General features: G+C 35.2%; 1 protein-coding gene across 1 annotated transcript in view; it reads left to right on the plus strand.

Annotated features, from left to right (window-relative positions):
- The window catches only part of LOC150091264 (TBC1 domain family member 2B-like), a 175,453-nt gene that overhangs the window by 130,388 nt on the left and 23,220 nt on the right, over window positions 1–21,845 (plus strand). The window contains exons 17-18 of the mRNA XM_090389863.1: window positions 6,180–6,311; window positions 10,949–11,086. Of these exons, the coding sequence (XP_090245989.1) occupies window positions 6,180–6,311; window positions 10,949–11,086 (270 nt within the window). The remainder of the gene's footprint in view (window positions 1–6,179; window positions 6,312–10,948; window positions 11,087–21,845) is intronic.

The raw sequence follows: 21,845 nt of genomic DNA on the forward strand, positions 1-21,845 counted from the left end.
AATCATCAGCAAACTTTGACAGATTTTGTGATGGCTCTGAATTATAAGTTATATGAATAATTCACAAATAATTACTTAGAATTTCTCTACTTGAAATTTAATTTAGCCTGGCTTTTATACAATAATTTAAAACTCATAGCTGTTACTCTATTTTTCTTGAAACTTTCACAATTTTCTCTTTTGATGGTGTCGATCATTTTCTGTAGTGATATAGAATTCTAGCAGCTCTTTATCATTGCTGTTAGATTTACTTTTAACTCTAAATTTTCTTAAAATAACTGTAAATGTAATTATCATTTCTTACCATGCTATTTAAATTTACAACTGGTACTATTATTTCTTTGTAATTAGTTTCTAATGCTCTAAGATATTAAGGAACTCTTCTGTTTTTTATTTTAGCTTACATTTTTGTCCACATAACTAATGGATAATGATTCCCAGTTAATTAAACTTTCTTTGAAACAAGTTCTAAACTCTTTTGCTACATCTTCCTCGTACTGCATCTTACTTCCAGAATAAATTCATATATAATTACAAATGAGGAAACATTATGTCAGAATTTATAATTATTGTTTAACTGCAGCTTGCAGATATTCATATTTTTGGTTACTGTGATACTTGCTATTCTTATATCATAAAAACCTAGTTCTTCTACTAGTTGCACTTATTTGTTTTTAAGGTTCATGGTGATGGTACTTATCTTGATGATTGTTCTAGTAGCATATTTAGCACTATGCATCCTAGTTACCTCACAAACACAGTAGGGCCCTTATTGACCTGGACAACATTCTGGTTGGTATGATCCTCAGTTGCTTTTTCCTGTCATGGTGATAAGGTTAAGCCTATAAGTTATCCAATCTGGTCAGCTTAATCTCATATTGGCAGTCCATCCTCATTCATTTAGTAGTCATATACCTGACTTCCTAGCAACTGGATTGAGTTAGAATCTCCAAATTGTTCCCCACAAGCTTGGATTAGGACGTGTGTAGGGTTCTGCTCTTGGTTAGGTAACCCCACACCCTTCAGTAATTCATCATTAGTTTCTCTCTTAAAAGTTTAAAAAATATTAGTTTTTAGAGCACGATATAGTTATAACTATTTTCTGTAAGAAGCAGCATTTATTTTACAAAAACTTGCAAATTAGTGTATTTCAAAATCTAGAATAGAAGGAATAGGCATTATCAATTAAAATAATAATAATAAGAAGAATAGTCACTTAGTTGCTATACTTTTTTAAAAGAATTATGAAGCTGCATAGTATATGGACACTTTATAGCAACCAATTATACATTATAAGTGATAGCTGTTGAGCATAATGTGAAATACAAGTTGTTGTTATTATTTTGTGAAGTCATTTTGTATTATCTATTGGAAATTGGCAATTGTTTGATAATTTGATAAGGGTTATATCAAGTGTGGTCAGTTTACTCATACCAATTTGGTATGATTTTCAATTAAAAAGATATACTTATATCTCTAATAAGAGATATAAATTAATAATCTTTATTGTGGGTATTGTAAAATGCATACAGCACAATTTCCCGTCATGCTGATGAGCACCAGTGGTTAACAAGTGTAATCTAAATAGCCGCCTCCGTAGCCAGGTGGGAAGGAACAGCAGTGCATAGCACACGCTTCTTGATTAGACCGGGGTTCAAGCCCATCACCACCAAATACGGAGGATGCGGAAAGGTCAGGGAATGACCACCACATATCCCGGAGTAATATGGCCTTAGTTGCTAATGCTCCTAAAAAAAAACCAAATAACAATAACAATAATCAGATTACAGAATGGAAAATAGCATACAATAATAATAGTAATAACAAGAAGAGAAAAGAAAACATGGAATAGTAATAATGATAATTCATAATATATATGTGTATTTATATATAATTAAGTTTAAATTAAGTGTGAATTGATGAAAAATGCATACATGAATTATAAAGAACACAAGGTGCCAGTAAGAGGAAAGTAAGTAGTTAGGGGACTACACCTGATTATGTACCAAATTGCTGCATTTCTACGCAAACTCATAGTTATGGAGGACAAATTAAAGGGAAACTCTAAAGAGAGTATTAAAAAAAAATTCTTTTTTTAATTATTAAAAATAGGGTTGAAAGTGAGAGATCCACCACAAAAATAAATGAGGTAGCCCTGACGCAGTGTTAGATATTAAATTAAAGTAATTAAAAAATAAAGATGAAAAAGTAAAATACAAAGTGTTAGAAGGTAGGGAAAATGAATAAATTTTGAATAAAAATTTTGGTGAAAACGTAATTTTGCATGTTAAAAATATTGATGAAAACACAATTTTGCATATCAAAAGAGAATAAATTTCAAAAGAAAATTTAGTAAAGACGTAATTTTGGAAAGTCAAAAGAAAAAATTAAAAATAGTAAGAGAAACAGGCAAATGGTATAGAGATGGGAAATAAATCAAGGTAAGGGAAGGAAAAAGTAGTAAAATAAAAGAGGCAAAGATAGAGGAGGAGAAGGAAAGTAAGAATGTCCATATTGCCCTTGTATTGTGCTAATAGCTCAATGGACAGAAGAATGAAGAGTAGAAAGTAAAAAGATAAAAAGCAAAGACATTCCTAGTTTGTCTTGGGCAAACTATGGGTGTCTTTGTTTTTTATCTTTTCACAAAAACCCAACCTCTTAGGGGTCCCTGGCTAAGAGAGTGTTAGTAGAAAAAGGAACTAATGCCATATGCCTGAAATACATGTTTTAGAATAATAAATTGCGTATTATGAACAAGATTTTTTATTAGAGCTAAACCTATATCTCTTATTAAAGATATACCTGTCTCTAATAAGAGATATAACCTTTTTCTACCCAAAATACATCAAATTGATGATCCACTTGTAGCACATCAGGAATCCTGTGCATGAAGGACATAAATCTTTACACATTAAATTTATGTTAAAATATTATATTATTAATGCCTTATAATGCCTTTTTGCCTTTGACATGTGTGTGTGTGTCTCTCATCACCATGCCTGGAAATTGTGTTGTATGCATTCCACAATAACCACAATAAAGATTTATTAATTTATATATTATATCTCTTATTAGAGATATAAGTATATCTTTAATAATATATCTTGTTCACAATAAACAAGTTAATGTCAAAACACATTTGACATATCACTTTATATCTGTCACATTTGTTTTCCATTCGGCACACACACACCAAATGTAAGAATTCTAAAGCATTACAGTTTCTAGGGTCTACTGTCTCAGTTGACTGGGTTGCAGGCTTCATGATCCACTTTGGAGTCTGTGGTGGTCCTATTCAGTAAGGTTACTATGCTTGTTGATTTCCACCTGAGGATAGTAAGGGCAAATGCACCAAATTGATGATCCACTAGTAGCAGATCAGGAATCCTGTGCATGAAGGGAATTAAAATCTTTACACATTAAATTTACATTAAAATGTTATATTATTAATGTCATAACATAATGACATTAACAGTTTTACATTCAGACAGTGACATATATCTCTAACAAGAGATATAAATATCTGTAAACGTATATTGCTAATGTTCCCCGTATTCAAACTACCCACTTAGCATTAGTAGAGGCATATGGTGCAAGAAAGTACAGCATTAACCAAGAAAAAAAAATACAGCTTATATAGCATTAACCAAGAAAAAAAAAAAAAAAAAAAAACCTTCCTATTTCTCCCATCCATTCGCTCCAAATGTTTGTCTAGTTCTGGCTTGAATTTATTTAAGTTGTCAACTTCTACAATGACAGATGGAAGTTTGTTCCAGCAATCAACCACCTGCTGGCTAAAGGCAAATTTCTGTACATCTGTTCTACAACTGGCTTTCCTCAATTTGAATTTATGTCCCCTCGGGCAATTAATCTGGGAAAGAGGAAAATCCCATCAGCATGCTCAAACCATTCGAGGCATTATACACTTCATTCAGATCCCTTTCCCTGCTAGAAAAATTCCTGTATATCATTGACAAGACTGAGCTATTCTTGCAGACCATCTGCACTGCTCAGAAAACTTCATATCTGACTGCACAATTATCCCCAGGTCCTTTTCATTCTCTATCACCCTCAGTGTAGTACCACACAGTTGGTATGTTACTCTGGCGTTACTGCTGCCCATATGCAGTACTTTACGTTTGTCAATGTTAAACTTCAGTTGCCACCTCTCAACCTATCTGCTCAACGTTTTTAGATCCTGTTGCAGTAGCATACTGTCATTAGTTCATTAATAACCCTGCCAATCTTCATGTTTTCTGCAAACTTAGACATTAAGCATGATATTCCATCATTAATAAATACAGAAAACAAATAAACAAATAAATAATAAATACAGAAAATGGACCCAACACTGAACCCTGGGGGACTGACTCCACTAATAACATTAGTCCACGAAGAGCAGTGTCCATTGATTACCACTCTCTGTCTTCTCTCTCAACCATCCCTTTATCCATAGCAGCAATTTGCCTCCAATGTTACACTGCTCCAATTTGAGCAGCAGTCTTCCGTGTGCAACAAAATTCACAACTCTGGATGTAAGTTTATTCCAACAATCAACTACCTTCTGTCTGAAAGCAAATTTTCAAATGTCTATTTGTCCTTATTTTAATGGAGTAATTTCCCTACCTCTGTCCAATTTATTTTAGTAGTCTTATGAGATTTTTAAGAAATATGGCTATTTATGCTATTTATAGTCCCACATAAAAAAAAACAACACACACATGCATGGTTTTGTAAACATTAGGCACATGTTTAATCATTTCATGGGCCTTTCTATATTTTTCTTCGTAGGGATGGCTTTATCATTGTGAGACATATTCATTACTAGGAAAAATGTTTTTGATAACACTTGTTCACCATATAAAGATTCTTTGTGATATGTTAGTTCATCTGAAAGATCACTCATAATTTACACACCGTATAATACAAACAAGAAAGAGTACTAATATCTTGCCATAATTTATTTTTAGTTATAACAAGGTTTTGAAAACATAGATGCAGAATCTCTGTCTCTTTAATAAATTAGAGCATGCATCTAAAAAAGTTTAGAAATTTTTATGTTTTTACACATTTAACACACAGAAGAAATATTTGCTTTATTATTTGAGATTGTTTCTAATTTGTTCACTGTATAAACTCATCAAATGAGGAGTTTATACAGTGAATTCTGGAATACAGTTTATACTAGAATACAGTGAATACAGTTTATACCAGAATACAGTGAATACAGTTTATACTAGAATACAGTGAATACAGTTTATACCAGAATACAGTGAATACAGTTTATACTAGAATTCTTGAAAAACATTTTTTTTAATTTTTTTTAATTTTGGACTGTTTTTTAGCAACAGCACATGGTGCTTAGGATGTTTTCTGCATTGGGTGGGGGGAGTAACATGGCTACCTGATCTATAGCCTTAAATCAACTGGAAAATTCCTAGTTCATCCATATTGTGTATATTCTAGATCCAGATAGATGGATAGTTGTTTTTGAGCATTGATCTTATTGATGGTAAATAATTTAAATGCTGTTTTAGATTTATTCATTATTTGTGAATTGTATGGCAACAGAACAAAAATCATTTGCCTACACATAAACTGTGTTCTCTGGTCCAGCTTTTAGGCTGCCTTTTAAAGTGGAAGAGAGAAGGTTATTGTTTTAAATTAATTATTTTTTGTATGTATGGAAATTTTCTGATTTTTAAATTATTTGGTGTTCATATAGTCTCTCTTTTTTCTAAAAAGAAGTAATTAATATTCAGTTTTAATATTTGAAAAGTTTTCTAGCATGAATAAAACTGTGACAGATATTTAATTCTGAAATTGATATAGGTATCATATTAGAATTTCAGAACTGAAATAAAAGGTATTCACCTGATGTTTGAATTAATTCATCAGTATCGCTGTGTACTTAATCTGTTAAAGTATTTTATGTGCATTTGGAAATGCTGTTTTGATAGGGGGGGCAGACACATGGAAGACAATTTTGATAATCTTCAACACACTTTAATTAAAAATACCCCTCCTCAGCTTTCTTATTTTATTTAACAGTACTGAAATTTCTCATTACAATCAACAGATAGTATTGATACTTTCTTATATAAATAAAATAAGGTAAGAGAAATTTCATTGTAAATAACTTCCTGTTAAAGAAATTACTTGCTTATTTTTATATATAGATTGAGTTGGATTTGTTGAGAACCCTTCCTAACAACAGACATTACGAGACTTTGGATGCAGATGGAATTCCTCGGTTGAGACGAGTTTTGTTAGCGTACAGTCGACATAATTCAGCTGTGGGATATTGCCAAGTGAGAAGTACAGATATATATTAGTTGTGCATGAATTGTTTTACTGTTTTCTGCTGCTAAATAACTGCTTAACTGTAAACATACAGGATGTGCCAAAGGGCAAGCTACATATTAAAAAAATAATCTTGAAAAACATCACAATTAGAAAGTTTTTTTTTTTTTTTCTTTTTGTTTGTTTGTTTGTTTCAGGTAGAGTTTTATGTCCATCATTTAATAGAAAGTTTTATGTACATCATAGCTGAAATAACAAATCGATAGAATATTTGTACTAAAACTTTATTACAAACATTAAAATCCAAGACTCATCTAAAGAGAATGGCCCAAGCATTCTGGCTCCCTGTCACCCTCAAACGTACTACTGTATCTGTCAAATAATTTAGTATTTTGGAAAGACGGTGTCATGCTGTTACCAAGTATACACTTCCAGCACTATGGATTTTATCCAGAGGGATTCCCTTCAATTTCCTCCACAGGAAATGTTTCTAATTTGCTATATCCAAAACCTACTCAATTTATAGCTTAATTATGACAATGGTCAATGTATTGCTTTTGAGAAATTTTAAAATTATTTCATGTGTGTGTCAACTTTTCTAAGGCAAATAAAACAACTCACATTTTTACCTTAGATTCATTTGTTGTATTTGAAGTAAAACTCTTACATTGAATTCTGTAATAACTGATTTCTCTGTGTATCTGATGCATGCAGTATTTTCAAACAATGCCTTTTTCAATTATATGTTTACCTATGTAGTATCCCAATTATCGTTATCTTATGATATGCCCGTATTTCAAACACACTTTGGAATGAATGTATCTGACTTGTAGAAGTGTTTTTCACAACTTGTGGTAATAGAGAGAGAGAGAGAGAGAGAGAGAGAGAGAGAGAGAGAGAGAGAGAGAGAGAGAGAGAGAGAGAGAGAGAGAGAGAGAGAGGGAGGGAGGGGGGGGGGGGGGGGTCTCTTGCAGTCTAAATTGGATGTTTTTCAAATTCCAAATTGTCTGAATATTTTTTGTTTACCCTTAGTGCTACATCTATTAAACACATTTAATAATGGGGAATTTTAACTTCCCAGATATAGAATGGAACTTGTGGGTTGGTCATTCACACACTAGCAAGACTTTTGTGGATTTATTGGATGATTGTTTTCTACAGCAGCATATTTGAGAGGCAACCACAGAGAGTAATACTCTTGATCCAAATATCAGCAGTGGTTATTCATGCATTAAGAATCAGCAGATAAAGGAACCACTAGGCAGCAGTGATCACAGTGTACTACTGTGGAATTTACTCAAATCTGCCCTACCATGGAATACTGTTTCCACATCTCAGGTGGTGTCTCAAACCTCTCTCAAGCTTCTTGGCTCCATTGAAAGTAGGTCAGTCAGGTTAATTAATAACCTGTTTTTTATGAAGTCTCTCCACTCTCTGTCTCATACACATTCACTTTCTGCTACATGCTTTTTTTGTACTTCCATAGGCACTATTCTTCCAAATTGGCATCTGTAATTTTCTTAGTCTCTTACAAACATGTGTCCCAACCATTCAGCATCTGCTCACTGTCCAGCTCCAAACACACAAAATCAACTTTTTCCCTTCTATTTTTTTTTTAATTTTTTTTGTTATTATTATTTATTTATTTATTTTTCTGGAACAGGGCTGGCACTAGTGTTTGTGGTGCCCAAGGCAAAACCTTGTAGAGGCACCTAATTCCATATCGTATCTTAACACACACACACACTTATATATGCAGCAGCACCTATTTTAAGCAGCACCTGTGACAAGTGCCTCACTTGCACATCCCTAGTGTCGGTCCTGTTCTGGCACAACCTTCCTTCCCATGTATTTCTTGAATATTACAATCCATAGGAATTCAAGTCTAATTATCTTCTGTTTTCTCAGCCTTCAACCCATGTGTGTTGCTAAATAGCATATGTTCTAATACCTTTTGTGTTTGGGGTTTTCATAAAAAAAAAAAAAAAAAAAATGTGAACCCATTGTAGCTGCCCAAGTTTCTGACTTTAGCACCTCCAGACTTTTTCTTGTGGGAACTGCTAAAAGTTAAAATATTCAGAAATAGCTTCATGATACCATAGGTTTAAAGGGCAATATTTTGTGTTGTTTCGATCAACATAGTAACATTTCAGGTTTTTCTCAGTTTGGAACACATATACAAATATGTCTGATTACTGATGGAGGATATTGTGAACATCTCTTATGAGTTAGATCTATTTTATATTGTTTGAAATATTTGAATTATAATATGTTTTATATGCATTCCCAAGAATTTGTTATTAAGGATAGTGTGAATTCTCTTCTGATGATACACCCTGCTGCTCCTCACACAGATAATGATTACTGATAGTCTCCATTAAATATTATTATTTATTACATATTCCCCTTATACAAGTATTGTACTCATTGTTTTGGTTTATTTGTAGCTATTGCTAATAAGGTAATTTTCATCTTATTATTTCTAAGGTCATTTCTTATGTTTTCATAAGGTACTGTTCTTCTGATTATCTTTCTATCATTTCACATCACTTTTGATGTGAAAACATCTATGGCGGCACTAGAGTAAAATCAATTGGTAACGAAATTTTCTTGTAACGGAAATGATACAATTGACTGGTAATGAAATTTTCTTGATACAGAAATGACGCAATTGATTGGTAATGAAGAAAGCGCCTGTTTAGATTTTAAATGACTTTAATTACATCACTTCCTAAATGGCACTACTGATGCTAACTCAGTCACTAACTTTGCTTCGGTAGGGTAAGTAGTTGATTCAGTAGAGTAAGTTCATACTAAGATATGGAAATGACGTCACTTCCTAAAGGCCGCTAACTCAGTCACTAATGTTAATTCGGTTGAGTAAGCAGTGGATAGTAATATTATGCAAGAATAAAAGCTTCAAAGCCACCAAAGAAGCCTCATGTTGAAAACGAACGAGTTCAAAAACTAAAGAATATTCTTTCACACAAGGCCATTTCATTGCTTAAATTTTAACGGCTTTGATTCAAGAATGCAACAATAAAACAATCACTTCAACAAATAATAACTTCTTGCAGTAATTTTTGGTTATGATGTCATAATAAGTGCAGCCATTATCAACCCACTGCAGGATGGAAGCCTTCTCAACAAGTCATGCTGAGGGAAATGGACCATAATCTGCCACGCTGGTCCAGTGTGGGTTGGCAAATCAACCGTATTCAGCAGTCGTGGGCTTGAACCCCGGTCTACTCAAAGAGCGTGTGCTACTGCACTCCCGCTCCTGACCACTCTGCTACGGACAAATAAATATCCTAACTATTGAATTGTCAAAATACCTATAAAAGTATTTTGAAGATGGCTTAAACTCCAGTTGAGGGAAATCAAGAGAAGTATGCAAGAATAAAAGCTTCAAAGCCACCGAAGAAGCTTCCCATGTTAACAAAAGAACAAGTTCAAAAAGAATGAAAAAAAATGCAGTTTATTAAATCTGCTTCTCGAGATTTTGATCAACATCAACCTTCTGCGTCAACTCTCATCAAGAAGCTGGACCATCAACATCACAAAATTATATTCAAGAACTTCCTGAAGATTTCGACCCAGAAGATTTGAGTTCATGTGAATTACCTGAGGATTTTCAATTGATTCCTGAATCGAGTAGACAGATTATACTGCAACAACCAGCTTCAATTGCATCATTCAGAAAGAAACAAAATCATATTTCAGATCAGTCACCTGTTGTAGACATTCCACAGGTCTCAACAGTTACTGTTGAAACCTGTGGAATGTTGTCGAGCATGAAATCATTTGTGATATCTGTGATTGATTATGGTATGAAAATGATGTAAAATTGTGCACTCTGGGAAGTTACCCGTTACTGCTCCTAGAATTTCCAACTCCAGATGTAATGACTATGAAAGCTTGTAACACTTGTTGAGCATCTCTCAAAAATTATTCATTCCAACGTTTTCAAAGAACAGTGGTTTCATTTATCCTGCTATTCCACCTCATCTGCTTCGATTGGATGTAGTAACCCAGCAACTCATTTCTCCTCGTATACCATTCGTGCAAATTAGAAGATTAAGACATGGTTTCGGCCAATACAGAATTTTGGGCCAAATTATAAATGTTCCTGTAAATGTTAATTCGATGGACAATCATTTGCCTCGAAGAATAGACGACGATTATTGCATTAATGTTCATATCAAACATAAAAAAATACACATTTCTTATGTTTTGTAAGTATCATACATTATATTTCATACATTTCTTATGTTTTCATAAGTTACTGTTCTCCTGATTACCTTTCTATCATTTTACATCACTTTTTTTTTGGTGAACTGACTTCATTGTTTTTAAAGGTTATAAAATATTTTATGTAATACTTGTCACATGATAGAAATGCTAGTTTAAGGCATTGCAGCCTGTCTATTTCATACTTCCTTGAAGACAAATTAAACAATTAATATACATAATAGTAAATTGAGCATGTTTTCTTATGGTTTATATTCTGGGTACAGCTATATCAGGATGTGCCAAAGAAACAAAATTGAGAGTGTTATTTATTAGTAGAAGTATTACTCGTATTTTACAAATATTAACACTAATTAATTGTGTAGTTACTAGAACTCTCACTTTAATTTATTAGGGTTTGAACAGATTAGCAGCAATATCTTTGCTTTTTATGGAAGAAGAGGACTCTTTCTGGTGTTTAGTTTCTATTGTTGAAAAAATAATGCCACCTCAGTATTATAACAGAACAATGATTGATGCCCAAGTAGATCAGGTAAGATATATATTTAGCACTAGTAAGTCTTGGTGTTTTTAAGATAACATCTCAGAGGTAGTTTTATATTCAGCTTAGAGTTACAATTGCAAGTTGAGCACAGTCATATCTTGCTTTAAGTCATCCCATTTTATGTAGATTCATTATAGCACAAGTACTATTAAATTCCATATATGATCTAGTTTGAATCAATCCCACAAGCAAGTGAGCACCCACTTCATTGACTTTGTATTACTAAACATTATTGTCAATATTTAGTATTTTTGTATTACTAAACATTATTGTCAATATTTAGTATTTTTGTTATTAATATATTTTTTCAGCATTAAGTTTTAACAAGAGCATATGCTTTTTATGGTACTCATCTCTTAATCTGTATGATTTGAAGACATAGAATTTAAAGTAAAGGTAAAATGAAATTAAAAATGTCCCATAGAAAAAGTAGTGCACTACTCTTTTCTCAGGTTGCCATACATAATTAAAACTGTGATTGTGAACTGAGTAACCAAGAGTTTTAATGGGAGACTTTTGTAAAACCTCATCAGCTAAAGCACTTGTTGTAAATTTTATATGCATTAGATGCCATATTGGTGAAAGGTTACCTGGTAATTTTATATTAAGAATAACATTTTGCAAGTTCTGACCTTTGTAAGAACTTTTCAATAGCCAAAGCTTCATATAATAATAGTTTATGATTTGAATTTAATTTCATTAAGGTTATTGCTGAATCTAAGTTCAGCAATAACTAATTTGAGTGTTATGGTTATGTGTTTGTACATTTGACTAAGTTCTGTTGCTGAATAACTGGAGTGAAAGTTATTTCTATGATAATAAGCCCTAGTTTTGCAGTTTTGGTTGATCCACATTTAACAGTTGTATTGCCTATATAACATCAAATATTAACATGGCTGTAACACATGTTATATAAATCTCCCATTAAGACTCTTGGTTACTCGGTTCACAATCACAGTTTTAATTATGTATGACAACCTGAGAAAAGAGTAGTGCATTCCTTTTCCCTTGGGGAACTTTTAATTTAATTTTACCTTCACTTTAAATTCTATGCCTTAAACCATATGGATTAAGAGGTGAGTACCTAAAAAGCATAAGCTCTTGCAAAAACTTAATGATGAAAACAATTATTACTATAAGTTCTTTCTATAAATAATTCGTTAACAATGCATTTATGTTAATATTTCACTTTACATTTTATGTCATCTGTTCTCATATATTTATGACCCCATTTGTGCAAATTTTACTTGGTGTGAAATTGTCAGGAACCGATTTGGCATGTCAAGTGAAATATGAATGTATTGGTAATGACGGTATATAATCGGAAATGGCAGTATACTTGCACCTTGCCAGACATTTGGGTAATAGATTGAATTAAAAAAATTATTATTAAACAATGTCAGATACAGTGGACCCCCGCTTTATGATATTAATCCGTTCCAGAGACACCATTGTATCGTGAGAATATTGCAGTGTGAACCCAATAACACTTTGTTTTCTGGTAATCCGTTCCAAGAGCTTGGAAGTTAAAATTTTCACTATATATTTAAGCATTTATCTCTCTAAAAGGTGATTTTTATAATGGAAATTGTACATATTGATTAAAAAAATTGATTACTTCAGCACTTCAACTAAAGGATACAAAAACAAAACATGCAGCCAACATGTTTACATGTTGGCTGCATGTTTTCCACTAATACCGGCTTGTGCTATTACCATCCATAAATCTCAGAGAGCTACTGTATCCCATAGTTTATGAATACGAGAAATGTCACGAACAACAACTAGTTTATGTTGCATTATCTTGAGTTACCGATATCAATGATCTTTACGTTATTGTTGCAAATGAAGAAAAGAAATTTTATCATGACTGAGAAACACTACACCCACACTTCAAGCTGAAATAACCAGGTTGTCGAGTAACCCTCTATTTACCATGCAAGATACTTTATATGAGTTCATCAGTAAATGACAAGATTTTTCCATTCTAACATTAAATTGTCAAAGTTTACGTGCTCACAGTGACGATCTCACTGATGCAGTCACACAACAATCCAGTTTACTTCTATTTTCTGAAACGTGGCTAAATTAGCATTAGTAGAGGCATTTGATGCAAGAAAGCAAGCTTATGCAGCATCAGCCAAAAAAAAAAAAAAAAAAAAAAACCCACTTCCACTTCACCCCTCTGTTCGTTCAAAATACCTGTCCAGCTGAGCCTTAAACTTATTTAGGCTATCAACCTCCACTACAAGGGATGGCAGTCTGTTCCACCAACCAACCACCCGCTGGCTAAAAGCAAATTTCCGCACGTCTATCCTACATCTGTCTTTCCTCAATTTGAATTTATGCCCCCTCAGGTGATTTTTCTGAGCTAGAGGAAGAATCCCATCAGCATTGAGCATGCTTAAACCATTCAAGGCTTTATACACCTCTATCAGATCACCTCGCTGGTGCCTAGTCTCCAGACACTGTAATTTGCAAAACTTAAGCCTTTCTTCGTAAGAGCACCCCTTTGTTCCATTCACTAATCTTGTTGCCCTTCTCTGTACTCGTTCCAGCAGCTCTACATCCTTCTTGAAATGAGGCCTCCAGACCTGTATACAGTACTCTAGGTGTGGCCTGACCATTGCCTTATACAATGGAATAATCACCTCCTTATCCCTGCTGGAAAAATTCCTGTATATCATTGACAATACTCCATGAGCTACTCTTGCAGCCCGTCTGCACTGCTCAGAGAACTTCATATCTGCCTGCACAATCACCCCCAAGTCCCTTTCATTCTCTACCACTGTCAGTGTAGTACCACAGAGTTGATACGTTGCTCTGGGGTTGCTGTTTCCCATGTGTAGTACTTTACATTTGTCAATGTTAAACTTCATTTGCCACCTCTCAGCCCATCTGCTCAACCTTTCCAGATCCTGTTGCAGCAGCATAGTGTCAGTAGTGTCCTTGACAACCCTGCCAACCTTTGTATCATCTGCAAACTTGGACATTAAGCTTGATATACCATCATCAATATCATTTATAAATACAGAAAACAATAATGGACCCAACACTGAGCCCTGAGGGACTCCACTAATAACATTAGTCCACGATGAGCAGTGTCCATTGATTACCACTCTCTGTCTTCTCCCCCTCAACCACCCCTTTATCCATAGCAGCAATTTGCCTCCAATGTCACACTGCTCCAATTTGTGTAGCAGTCTTCCATGTGCAACAGTATCAAAAGCCTTTCTAAGATTCAAGTATATAATATCAAAGTTATTCCCCGCATCCAGTTCTTTTGTGACTGCATCATAGTATCCAATCAAGTTGGTCAGGCAAGACTTCCCCTTAACAAAACCATGCTGTGTCTGAGCTATAACTGAAGTCTTGTCTAAATGATCCTGCAGTGCTTCTTTAACCAGTGCCTCCATTAATTTTCCTGGAACAGAAGTTAAGCTCACAGGTCTATAATTACTTGTGTCAGCCTTTGATCCTCCTTTGTGAATTGGGGTCACATTTGCACATTTCCAGTCTATGGGTACCTCCCCTGAATCCAAGGAAGCTCTCATAATTATGGCTAAGGGTTTGCTTACTTCCTTTGCTGCCTCCTTTAATATAACTGGATAGATCCCATCCACCCCGGGTGCCTTTCTTGTGTTTATCTTCAACAGTTTCTCCTCCACTTTACTCCCAGTTATTTCAAGATTCTGTAGCTTACTGCTAGAGTTGAATACACCTCTGGCATTCCCCTTGCTGAATAACTCCTCATGTGTGAATGTCGATGCAAAATATTCATTTAGTTTGTTAGCTACCTGAGCAGGATCATCAACAGTTGACCCATCAATATCAAGTGGACCAATCTGATTCATCCCCTTCCTTCTAGAGTTTACATAAGTAAAGAACTCTTTGCTGTTTTTCTTTGCATCCCTTGCCAAGGATTTCTCGTAATCTGCCTTCGCCTGCCTAACCTTCTTTGTAACTTGGTTGCATATCAACTTGTATCTATCATAGGCTTCTGTGTCATGTGTTAATTTGTAAGTATCCCATGCATTTTTCTTCTCTGCCATATGCCTCATTAGTTCATCTGACATCCATTTTGGCCTAAACCTTGAACAGTATTTCTTAGTTGGTATGTAAAGCCTAGTAGCTTCCAAGATAAGTTCTTTGAATGCCTCCCATTTTGAATTTGCTGTTGGTAACATCATCAGTTGGTCCCACTGTATAGAATTTAAATACTGTCTCAGTCCATCGTAGTCGCCTTTACGGAAGCAATAACCCTTCCCTTTACCCCTAATGGTAGTTACCTCTTTCAGTAAATCCCACTTCAGCACACTGTGATCACTGCCACCTAGTGGTTCATTTATCTGCAGATTCTTAATGCATGAAGAATCACTGCTGATAATCAAATCAAGAGTATTACTCCCTCTAGTTGCCTCCCGAACATGCTGGTGTAGAAAACAATCATCCAATAAATCCACAAAAGCCCTGCTAGTGTGTGAGTAACCAGCCCCCAAATTCCAGTCAATATCTGGGAAATTAAAATCTCCCATTATAAGACTCTCTGATTTACTGGCCCACTCTATTTCCCTGTACAGTTCCTTATTATACTCATCAGAGTCATTAGGCCTATAGCACACTCCTACTCTCAATTTTGATCTCCCAATGCTTATGTCACACCAAACTGACTCAACACTGCACTGTCCAGCGATGTCGACTGGCTTCACTTCCTTGGTTTTTATGTGTTTCTTAACTAATAGCATAACCCCTCCCCCCTTCCTATCCTGTCTATCCTTTCTGTAGATGTACTCCCCAAATTGCTGTTCTGCATCCCTTATATCTGTGTGACACCACGTCTCTGATATCCCAACAATATCTGCCTTTGATGTTTTGAGCAATACCTCAAATTCATCAAATTTATTTACTAAACTCCTAGCATTGGTGTACACGCAAGTATACCTGCACCTGTTTCTATTCTTAGCTACCCTAACACAACCCATGTGTTTACTTGTACCGCAATGGCTCCCAGCAGTCTCTGAAATACCATGCATCTTGTTTTTCAGGCTTCTGCTCATTCTAATAGAAGCAGTGCAAGAATCTCTTTCACCTCTGCCAGTGGCTACTGTCAATCTATTGGTCTTTGTCTCCCTCCCCCCAAGCTAGCAGTTTTCCGACCCACCTAACACTGCCTCGATAGCATCAGCAAATATTCTTGCACCCTTTCTATTTAAGTGTATCCCATCCCTGTAGAAGCAATCTCTCCTGTTAACAAGTACAGTCCAGGCTGAAAAAAATTCTACCCCTTGAGCCTTGCACAATCTTTCCAGGGCCGAATTGATCGACAAGGCTCTCATCATATACTCCCTCCTATCGTGTCTGGGCAGAATTGCAGACACTTTCAAATTCAACCCTAATTCTCGGCTTTTGTTCAAAAGTGACCTGTACTTGTTAAGTAATTCTGCCGGTCTCCTACTCTTAATATTATTAGTGCCAACGTGTACAACTATATCACCTTTTGTGCCCTTAAGAGATGATATTCGCTCTACAATGTCATCAACCTTTGCCCCTGGCAGACATACCCTGGTCCTGTTCCACCTATCTTTTTTACAAAGCATGTTCCCCGTTTCCCTGACAATAGAGTCACCAACAACTACTAGTTCCTTCGGGACCAGCGCATTCTGCCTTGGGGGTTGTCTCTGCGTCACGCAATGCCCAAGTGCAAGCTCTGGCGTTGATGTGGGCAGCTGAGAGCTTGATGGGCCCCTCAATTTAGTTTCTTCGAGGGCATCCACCCTGTCCTTCAAGCTCTCATATAGGCCCACAAGAACGCCGAGTTGTTGCCTGATATCGATACACTCCTTGCATCGCGCACGCACAAAGACATCCCCCTTGGCAGTATCATGTCCCGTACCCGATTGCTCTGCAAACATCAAGCAAACAGTGCATTTTATAAGGCTGTGAGTCAGAGGACAACTGCCCCCCTCAGTTCTGCTCTGAGCCACAGAGCTTCCATTAGCTTGAGCCTTTTGCTTTGCTGCTCTGGTCTGAGTCATGATTCTATTAATTTATTAATTAATTATAATTAATTATGTTATGTTATTAATTATGTTAAATATAATTAATTATATTACGTTTGTAATCTAAGTCGTTATATGTATTTATTTAAACGTACAATTTAACTGCTAACGAAGTTCAACTAACGCTATCTAGTACGGCATACAACTATCGTATCACAATGGCGGGAAAATTACGAACGGTAGTGGAGTTGAAACACGTGGAAACCTTTACCGATACTTTTATGCAATTACAAGGCCGAGTAAAGAATAAATACACCAAGTTAATCAGAAAATCACAAAATAATGTTATACTACTAAATTTAAATCAAAAGTTTTAGAAAAACAATAATTTCAAATCAATAAATAAGAAAAATCCACTTAGCGGCTTGGAACACAACCGTCTCTAGTAGCCTCGTCAGCAGACTCCATCAAATAACAAAGAAGAAGTAAGCATACCTAACTTAGATTGTGTTGTTCAATTCAAACGAGAAGATCAACAAGCTGGTGGTGTAGAAGTTTATCATAAGAGAGAAAATCATACTCGTGTTGTTACTTCTCATATGAAGTGATTTATCGACAAATTGTTGGCAAATCCATGAGTGTTAGACTTGTTGGAGACATTTGTGCAGCTGAATGCCTTCTTCATGATGGTCAAACGATATTGTCGGTAGTCATTTACATTTCACCTAACCAAAAGATCGAACACATCATTGAATTCATCCATTTCATTTTACTTCCTTACGTGATTGAAGGAGTTGCATTGCTACAACAATTTTCTCACAAGAAATTGACCGAATACCAATGATACTTGGTGGAGATTTCAACGTTAATTTTGCAGATACTCAATCCAAACCTTTGACTAATTTCTTAGAAAATAAATTTGGAATAATGTTAAATACTTCTAGATCTGTATCAACTACTAATCATGGAACTATAATTGATGCTGTGTTTCAAAGACATTTACACTCTTTACAGTCTCAAGTGTATGTATCATATTTTAGCTATCACAAACCCATTGTAAGTAAATTACCTATTAAACATATATTGCAACCTCAAATTCTTGAAACTGTTGAAAAAAAATAAATGCTTTAAAATGTTAAATGTGTTTGGATTCTTTTTATACTAAACTCCTTTAACCTCTTCCAAGCCAAGGATGTTTACACATAAAATAAAACATTCTTCATCCTTACGGGGTACATGCAGTGTTTTTTTAAGCTTCGTAAACTTGTTACCCTGTATCACACTTGTGTATCGTGTTAATTGCAATTTGTGTGTGCCATGTTCTTTGTTATTGATTGCTTATCTTTTTTACTATTTTAAATATTACAACCCCCCCCACAGTGAACAGAAATATAAACTAGTTAGTATGTACATATTAATTAAGCTATGAACGTAAGCATAAATTTATTTTTATTTTGCTAACCTGTGGAAAATATTCTTCCGAGTTTCACGTATCATTTAATTTTGTTAATTGGTAATGTAATAAAGTGTAAATTTGTGACCTTTACTTTTATAGCCTGTGGATAATATTCCTCCTAGTTTTCAAATGTTTCAAATTTTCAAATGTTCCTGAAATGCAGACTCGTGGTAACATGCACATGGATGAATGAAAGAGATTCATTAGTGAGACAATAAAAGTGCTCAGAAACTACTTTCCTGGAAAGTACAATGTGCCACTGGCAAATTTTGCATTTTTGTGTCATCATAATCATTATGATGATCCAAAAATGCATTTGCCATTTTTGCTGTTTTTCTTTGCATCCTTTTGGCAAAGGATACAAAGAAAAACAGCAAAGACTTCTTTACTTATATAAACTGTAGAAGGAAGGTGATGAGATGAATCAGATGGTCCACTTGATATCAATGGTTTGACTGTTGATGATCCTGCTCAGATCACTGACAAACAGAATACGAACTGAATGAGCATTTTGCATCTATATTCACACATGAGGAATTCTGTAGGGAAGTGGAGAACAGAAGCTTATTAAATACTAACAGGGAGCTAAATGATTTTGTAATAACTGAGAGCAGAGTGGAGAAGAAATTGTTGAAGTTAAACATAAGAAAGGCACCTGGGGTGGATGGGATCTATCCAGTTATATTAAAGGAGGTGGCAAAGGAAGTAAGCAAACCCATAGCCATAATTATGAGAGCATTGTTGGACTCGGGGGAATTCACCACGGACTGGAGATGTGCAAATATATCTCCAGTTCACAAAGGGGATTCAAAGGGGGACACGAGTAATTACAGACCTGTTATTTTAACTTCTGTTCCAGGGAAAATAATGGAGTCACTGGTTAAAGAAGCATTGCAGGATTATCTCGACAAGACTGCAGTAATAATTCAGACACAGCATGGGTTTGTTAAGAGGAAGTATTGTCTGACCAATTTGATTGGATACTATGATGTGGTCACAAAGGATTTGGATGCAAAAAATAATTTTGATATCATATACTTGGATTTCAGGAAAGCTTTTGATTGCACATGGAAGACTGCTGTACACGTTGGAGCAGTATGGCATTAAAGGTAAGTTGCTATAATGGATAATAAAGGATGGTTGAGTGAGAGAAGACAGAGTGGTAATTAATGGACACTGCTCTTCGTGAACTAATGATATTAGTGGAGTCCCCCAGGGTTCCGTGTTGGACCCATTGTTGTTTTATATATTTATCAATGATATTGATGAAGGTTTATCATGCTTAATGTCAAAGTTTGCAGATTATACGAAGGTTGACAGGGTTGTTAATGACAGTATGCTACTGCAACAGAATCTAGAAAGGTTGAGCAGATGGGCTGAGGTGGCAACTGAAGTTTAACATTGACAAATGTAAAGTACTGCATAATGGGTTGCAGTAACCCCAGAGTAATGTATCAGCTGTGTGGTACTACACTCAGGGTGGTAGAGAATGAAAAAGACCTGGAGATAATTGTGCAGTCAGATATGAAGTTTTCTGAGTGCAGACAGGCTGCCAGAGCAAGTCATGGGGTTTTGTCAATGATATACAGGAATTTTGCTCTCAGGATAAGGAAGTGATTATCCCCTTGTATAAGGCAATGGTCAGGCCATGCCTTGAGTACTGTATACAGTACTCAAAGTATACAGTTCTCAAGGCTGTATTGAGGTGTAAAAAGCCTCATTTTAGGAAGGATGTAGAGCTGCTAGAACGAGTACAGAGAAGGCCAACAAGACTGGTGAGTGGAACAAAGAGGTACTCTTACAAAGAAAGGCTTAAGCACTGCAAATTGCAGTATCTGGAGACTAGGCACCTGCAGGTGATCTGATTGAGGTGTATAAGGCCTTTAATAGTTTGAGTAGGCTCAATGCTGATGAGATTCTTCCTCTTGCTCAGATTACAAACCTGATGGGGCATAAACTCAAATTGAGGAAAGACAGTTGTATAATAGATGTGCAGAAATTTGCCATTAGCTGGCAGGTAGTTGGTTGGTGGAACAGACTTCCATCCCTTGTTGTGGAAGTTGATAGCTTAAATAAATTTAAGGAAGAAGTGGACAAACTTTTGGAGTGAATGGATGGGTGAAATGGGAATTTTTTTTTTTTTTTTTTTGCTGATGCTGTATAAACTTTCTTTCTTGCCTCATATGCCTCTGTTAATGCTAATCCAGTTATCCTTATCCAAAGTGGATATATGTCACTATGATAGCAAAAATCAGTCCTAGATTTTGTATATTAGATAGTATGAATCAGAGCTGTAATACCCAATACGTTCTACGTTGATATTAATATTTATAAAATAATAAGAGGAGTTTACCTCAATATAGTACGTATCATACGGAAGTATTCTACGTACTATATTGAGGTAAACTCCTCTTATTATTTTACAAAGATTTTGTATATGAATTGCTCTGTCTGGTAGTTATAAGCTTAGCCTATAATTTTTCCAATTTTGTCTGCATAGTTCTGTATTCACATGTCATTCTGATTTATTCAGTAATCATATAGCTGCCTTTCTGTTAACATGCAAGGTAAGCCAGAGTTAAGTTCACAATAATTCACCAAAGAACAATGATATTTGGAATATGCACGATACAGATGATGGGGACGACAAATTCAACAGAAAAGAAACACGTTTTCAAATAGTACCACCAGAGGAAAGTGTAGATCCACCATCACAATCACACAGTTTATTAAAGGTCTTGCCCTACATCTCATCCATCATTTTCAACATGTTCAACCACCCCCTCTGCACAAAAAAAGCAGTTTTATACAACCAAATACATAATGCCCTCAAATATAGCACCTCACAAAATGACTTAACCAATGAACTTCACTACCTCACAGAAAAATTTACAGCTAGGAACTACCCAACCCAACTCATTCAACACACTATTTCCACTGCCAAAAGTAAAATTAACAATCCACCAAAACCCACCACCAACGCAAATATACGCATCATCCTCCCATACCATAATGAACTTGCCGGACAATTTCGCCATGTGTTTACAGGTACTGATATCTCCCTTATTTTTTCAGCTTATAATAAACTCGGATCCTTATTCAACACTTACAAAGATAATACCCAACCAACGATTTGAACAGTATAATTTACTTGATTAAATGTCAACCAAACTGTGATGCCTGTTATATTGGTAGTACTACTACCAAGTTTGGTTCTACCAAAACCTCCAACACTCACGCATACTACCACTATAATAGTCTTAGATCGGGACAAGCTAGCACAGAACTCACA

Source organism: Mastigoproctus giganteus, chromosome 1 (genome assembly GCF_048544385.1).
Source record: "Mastigoproctus giganteus isolate SK-2022 chromosome 1, ASM4854438v1, whole genome shotgun sequence".
NCBI lineage: Eukaryota > Metazoa > Arthropoda > Arachnida > Uropygi > Thelyphonidae > Mastigoproctus > Mastigoproctus giganteus.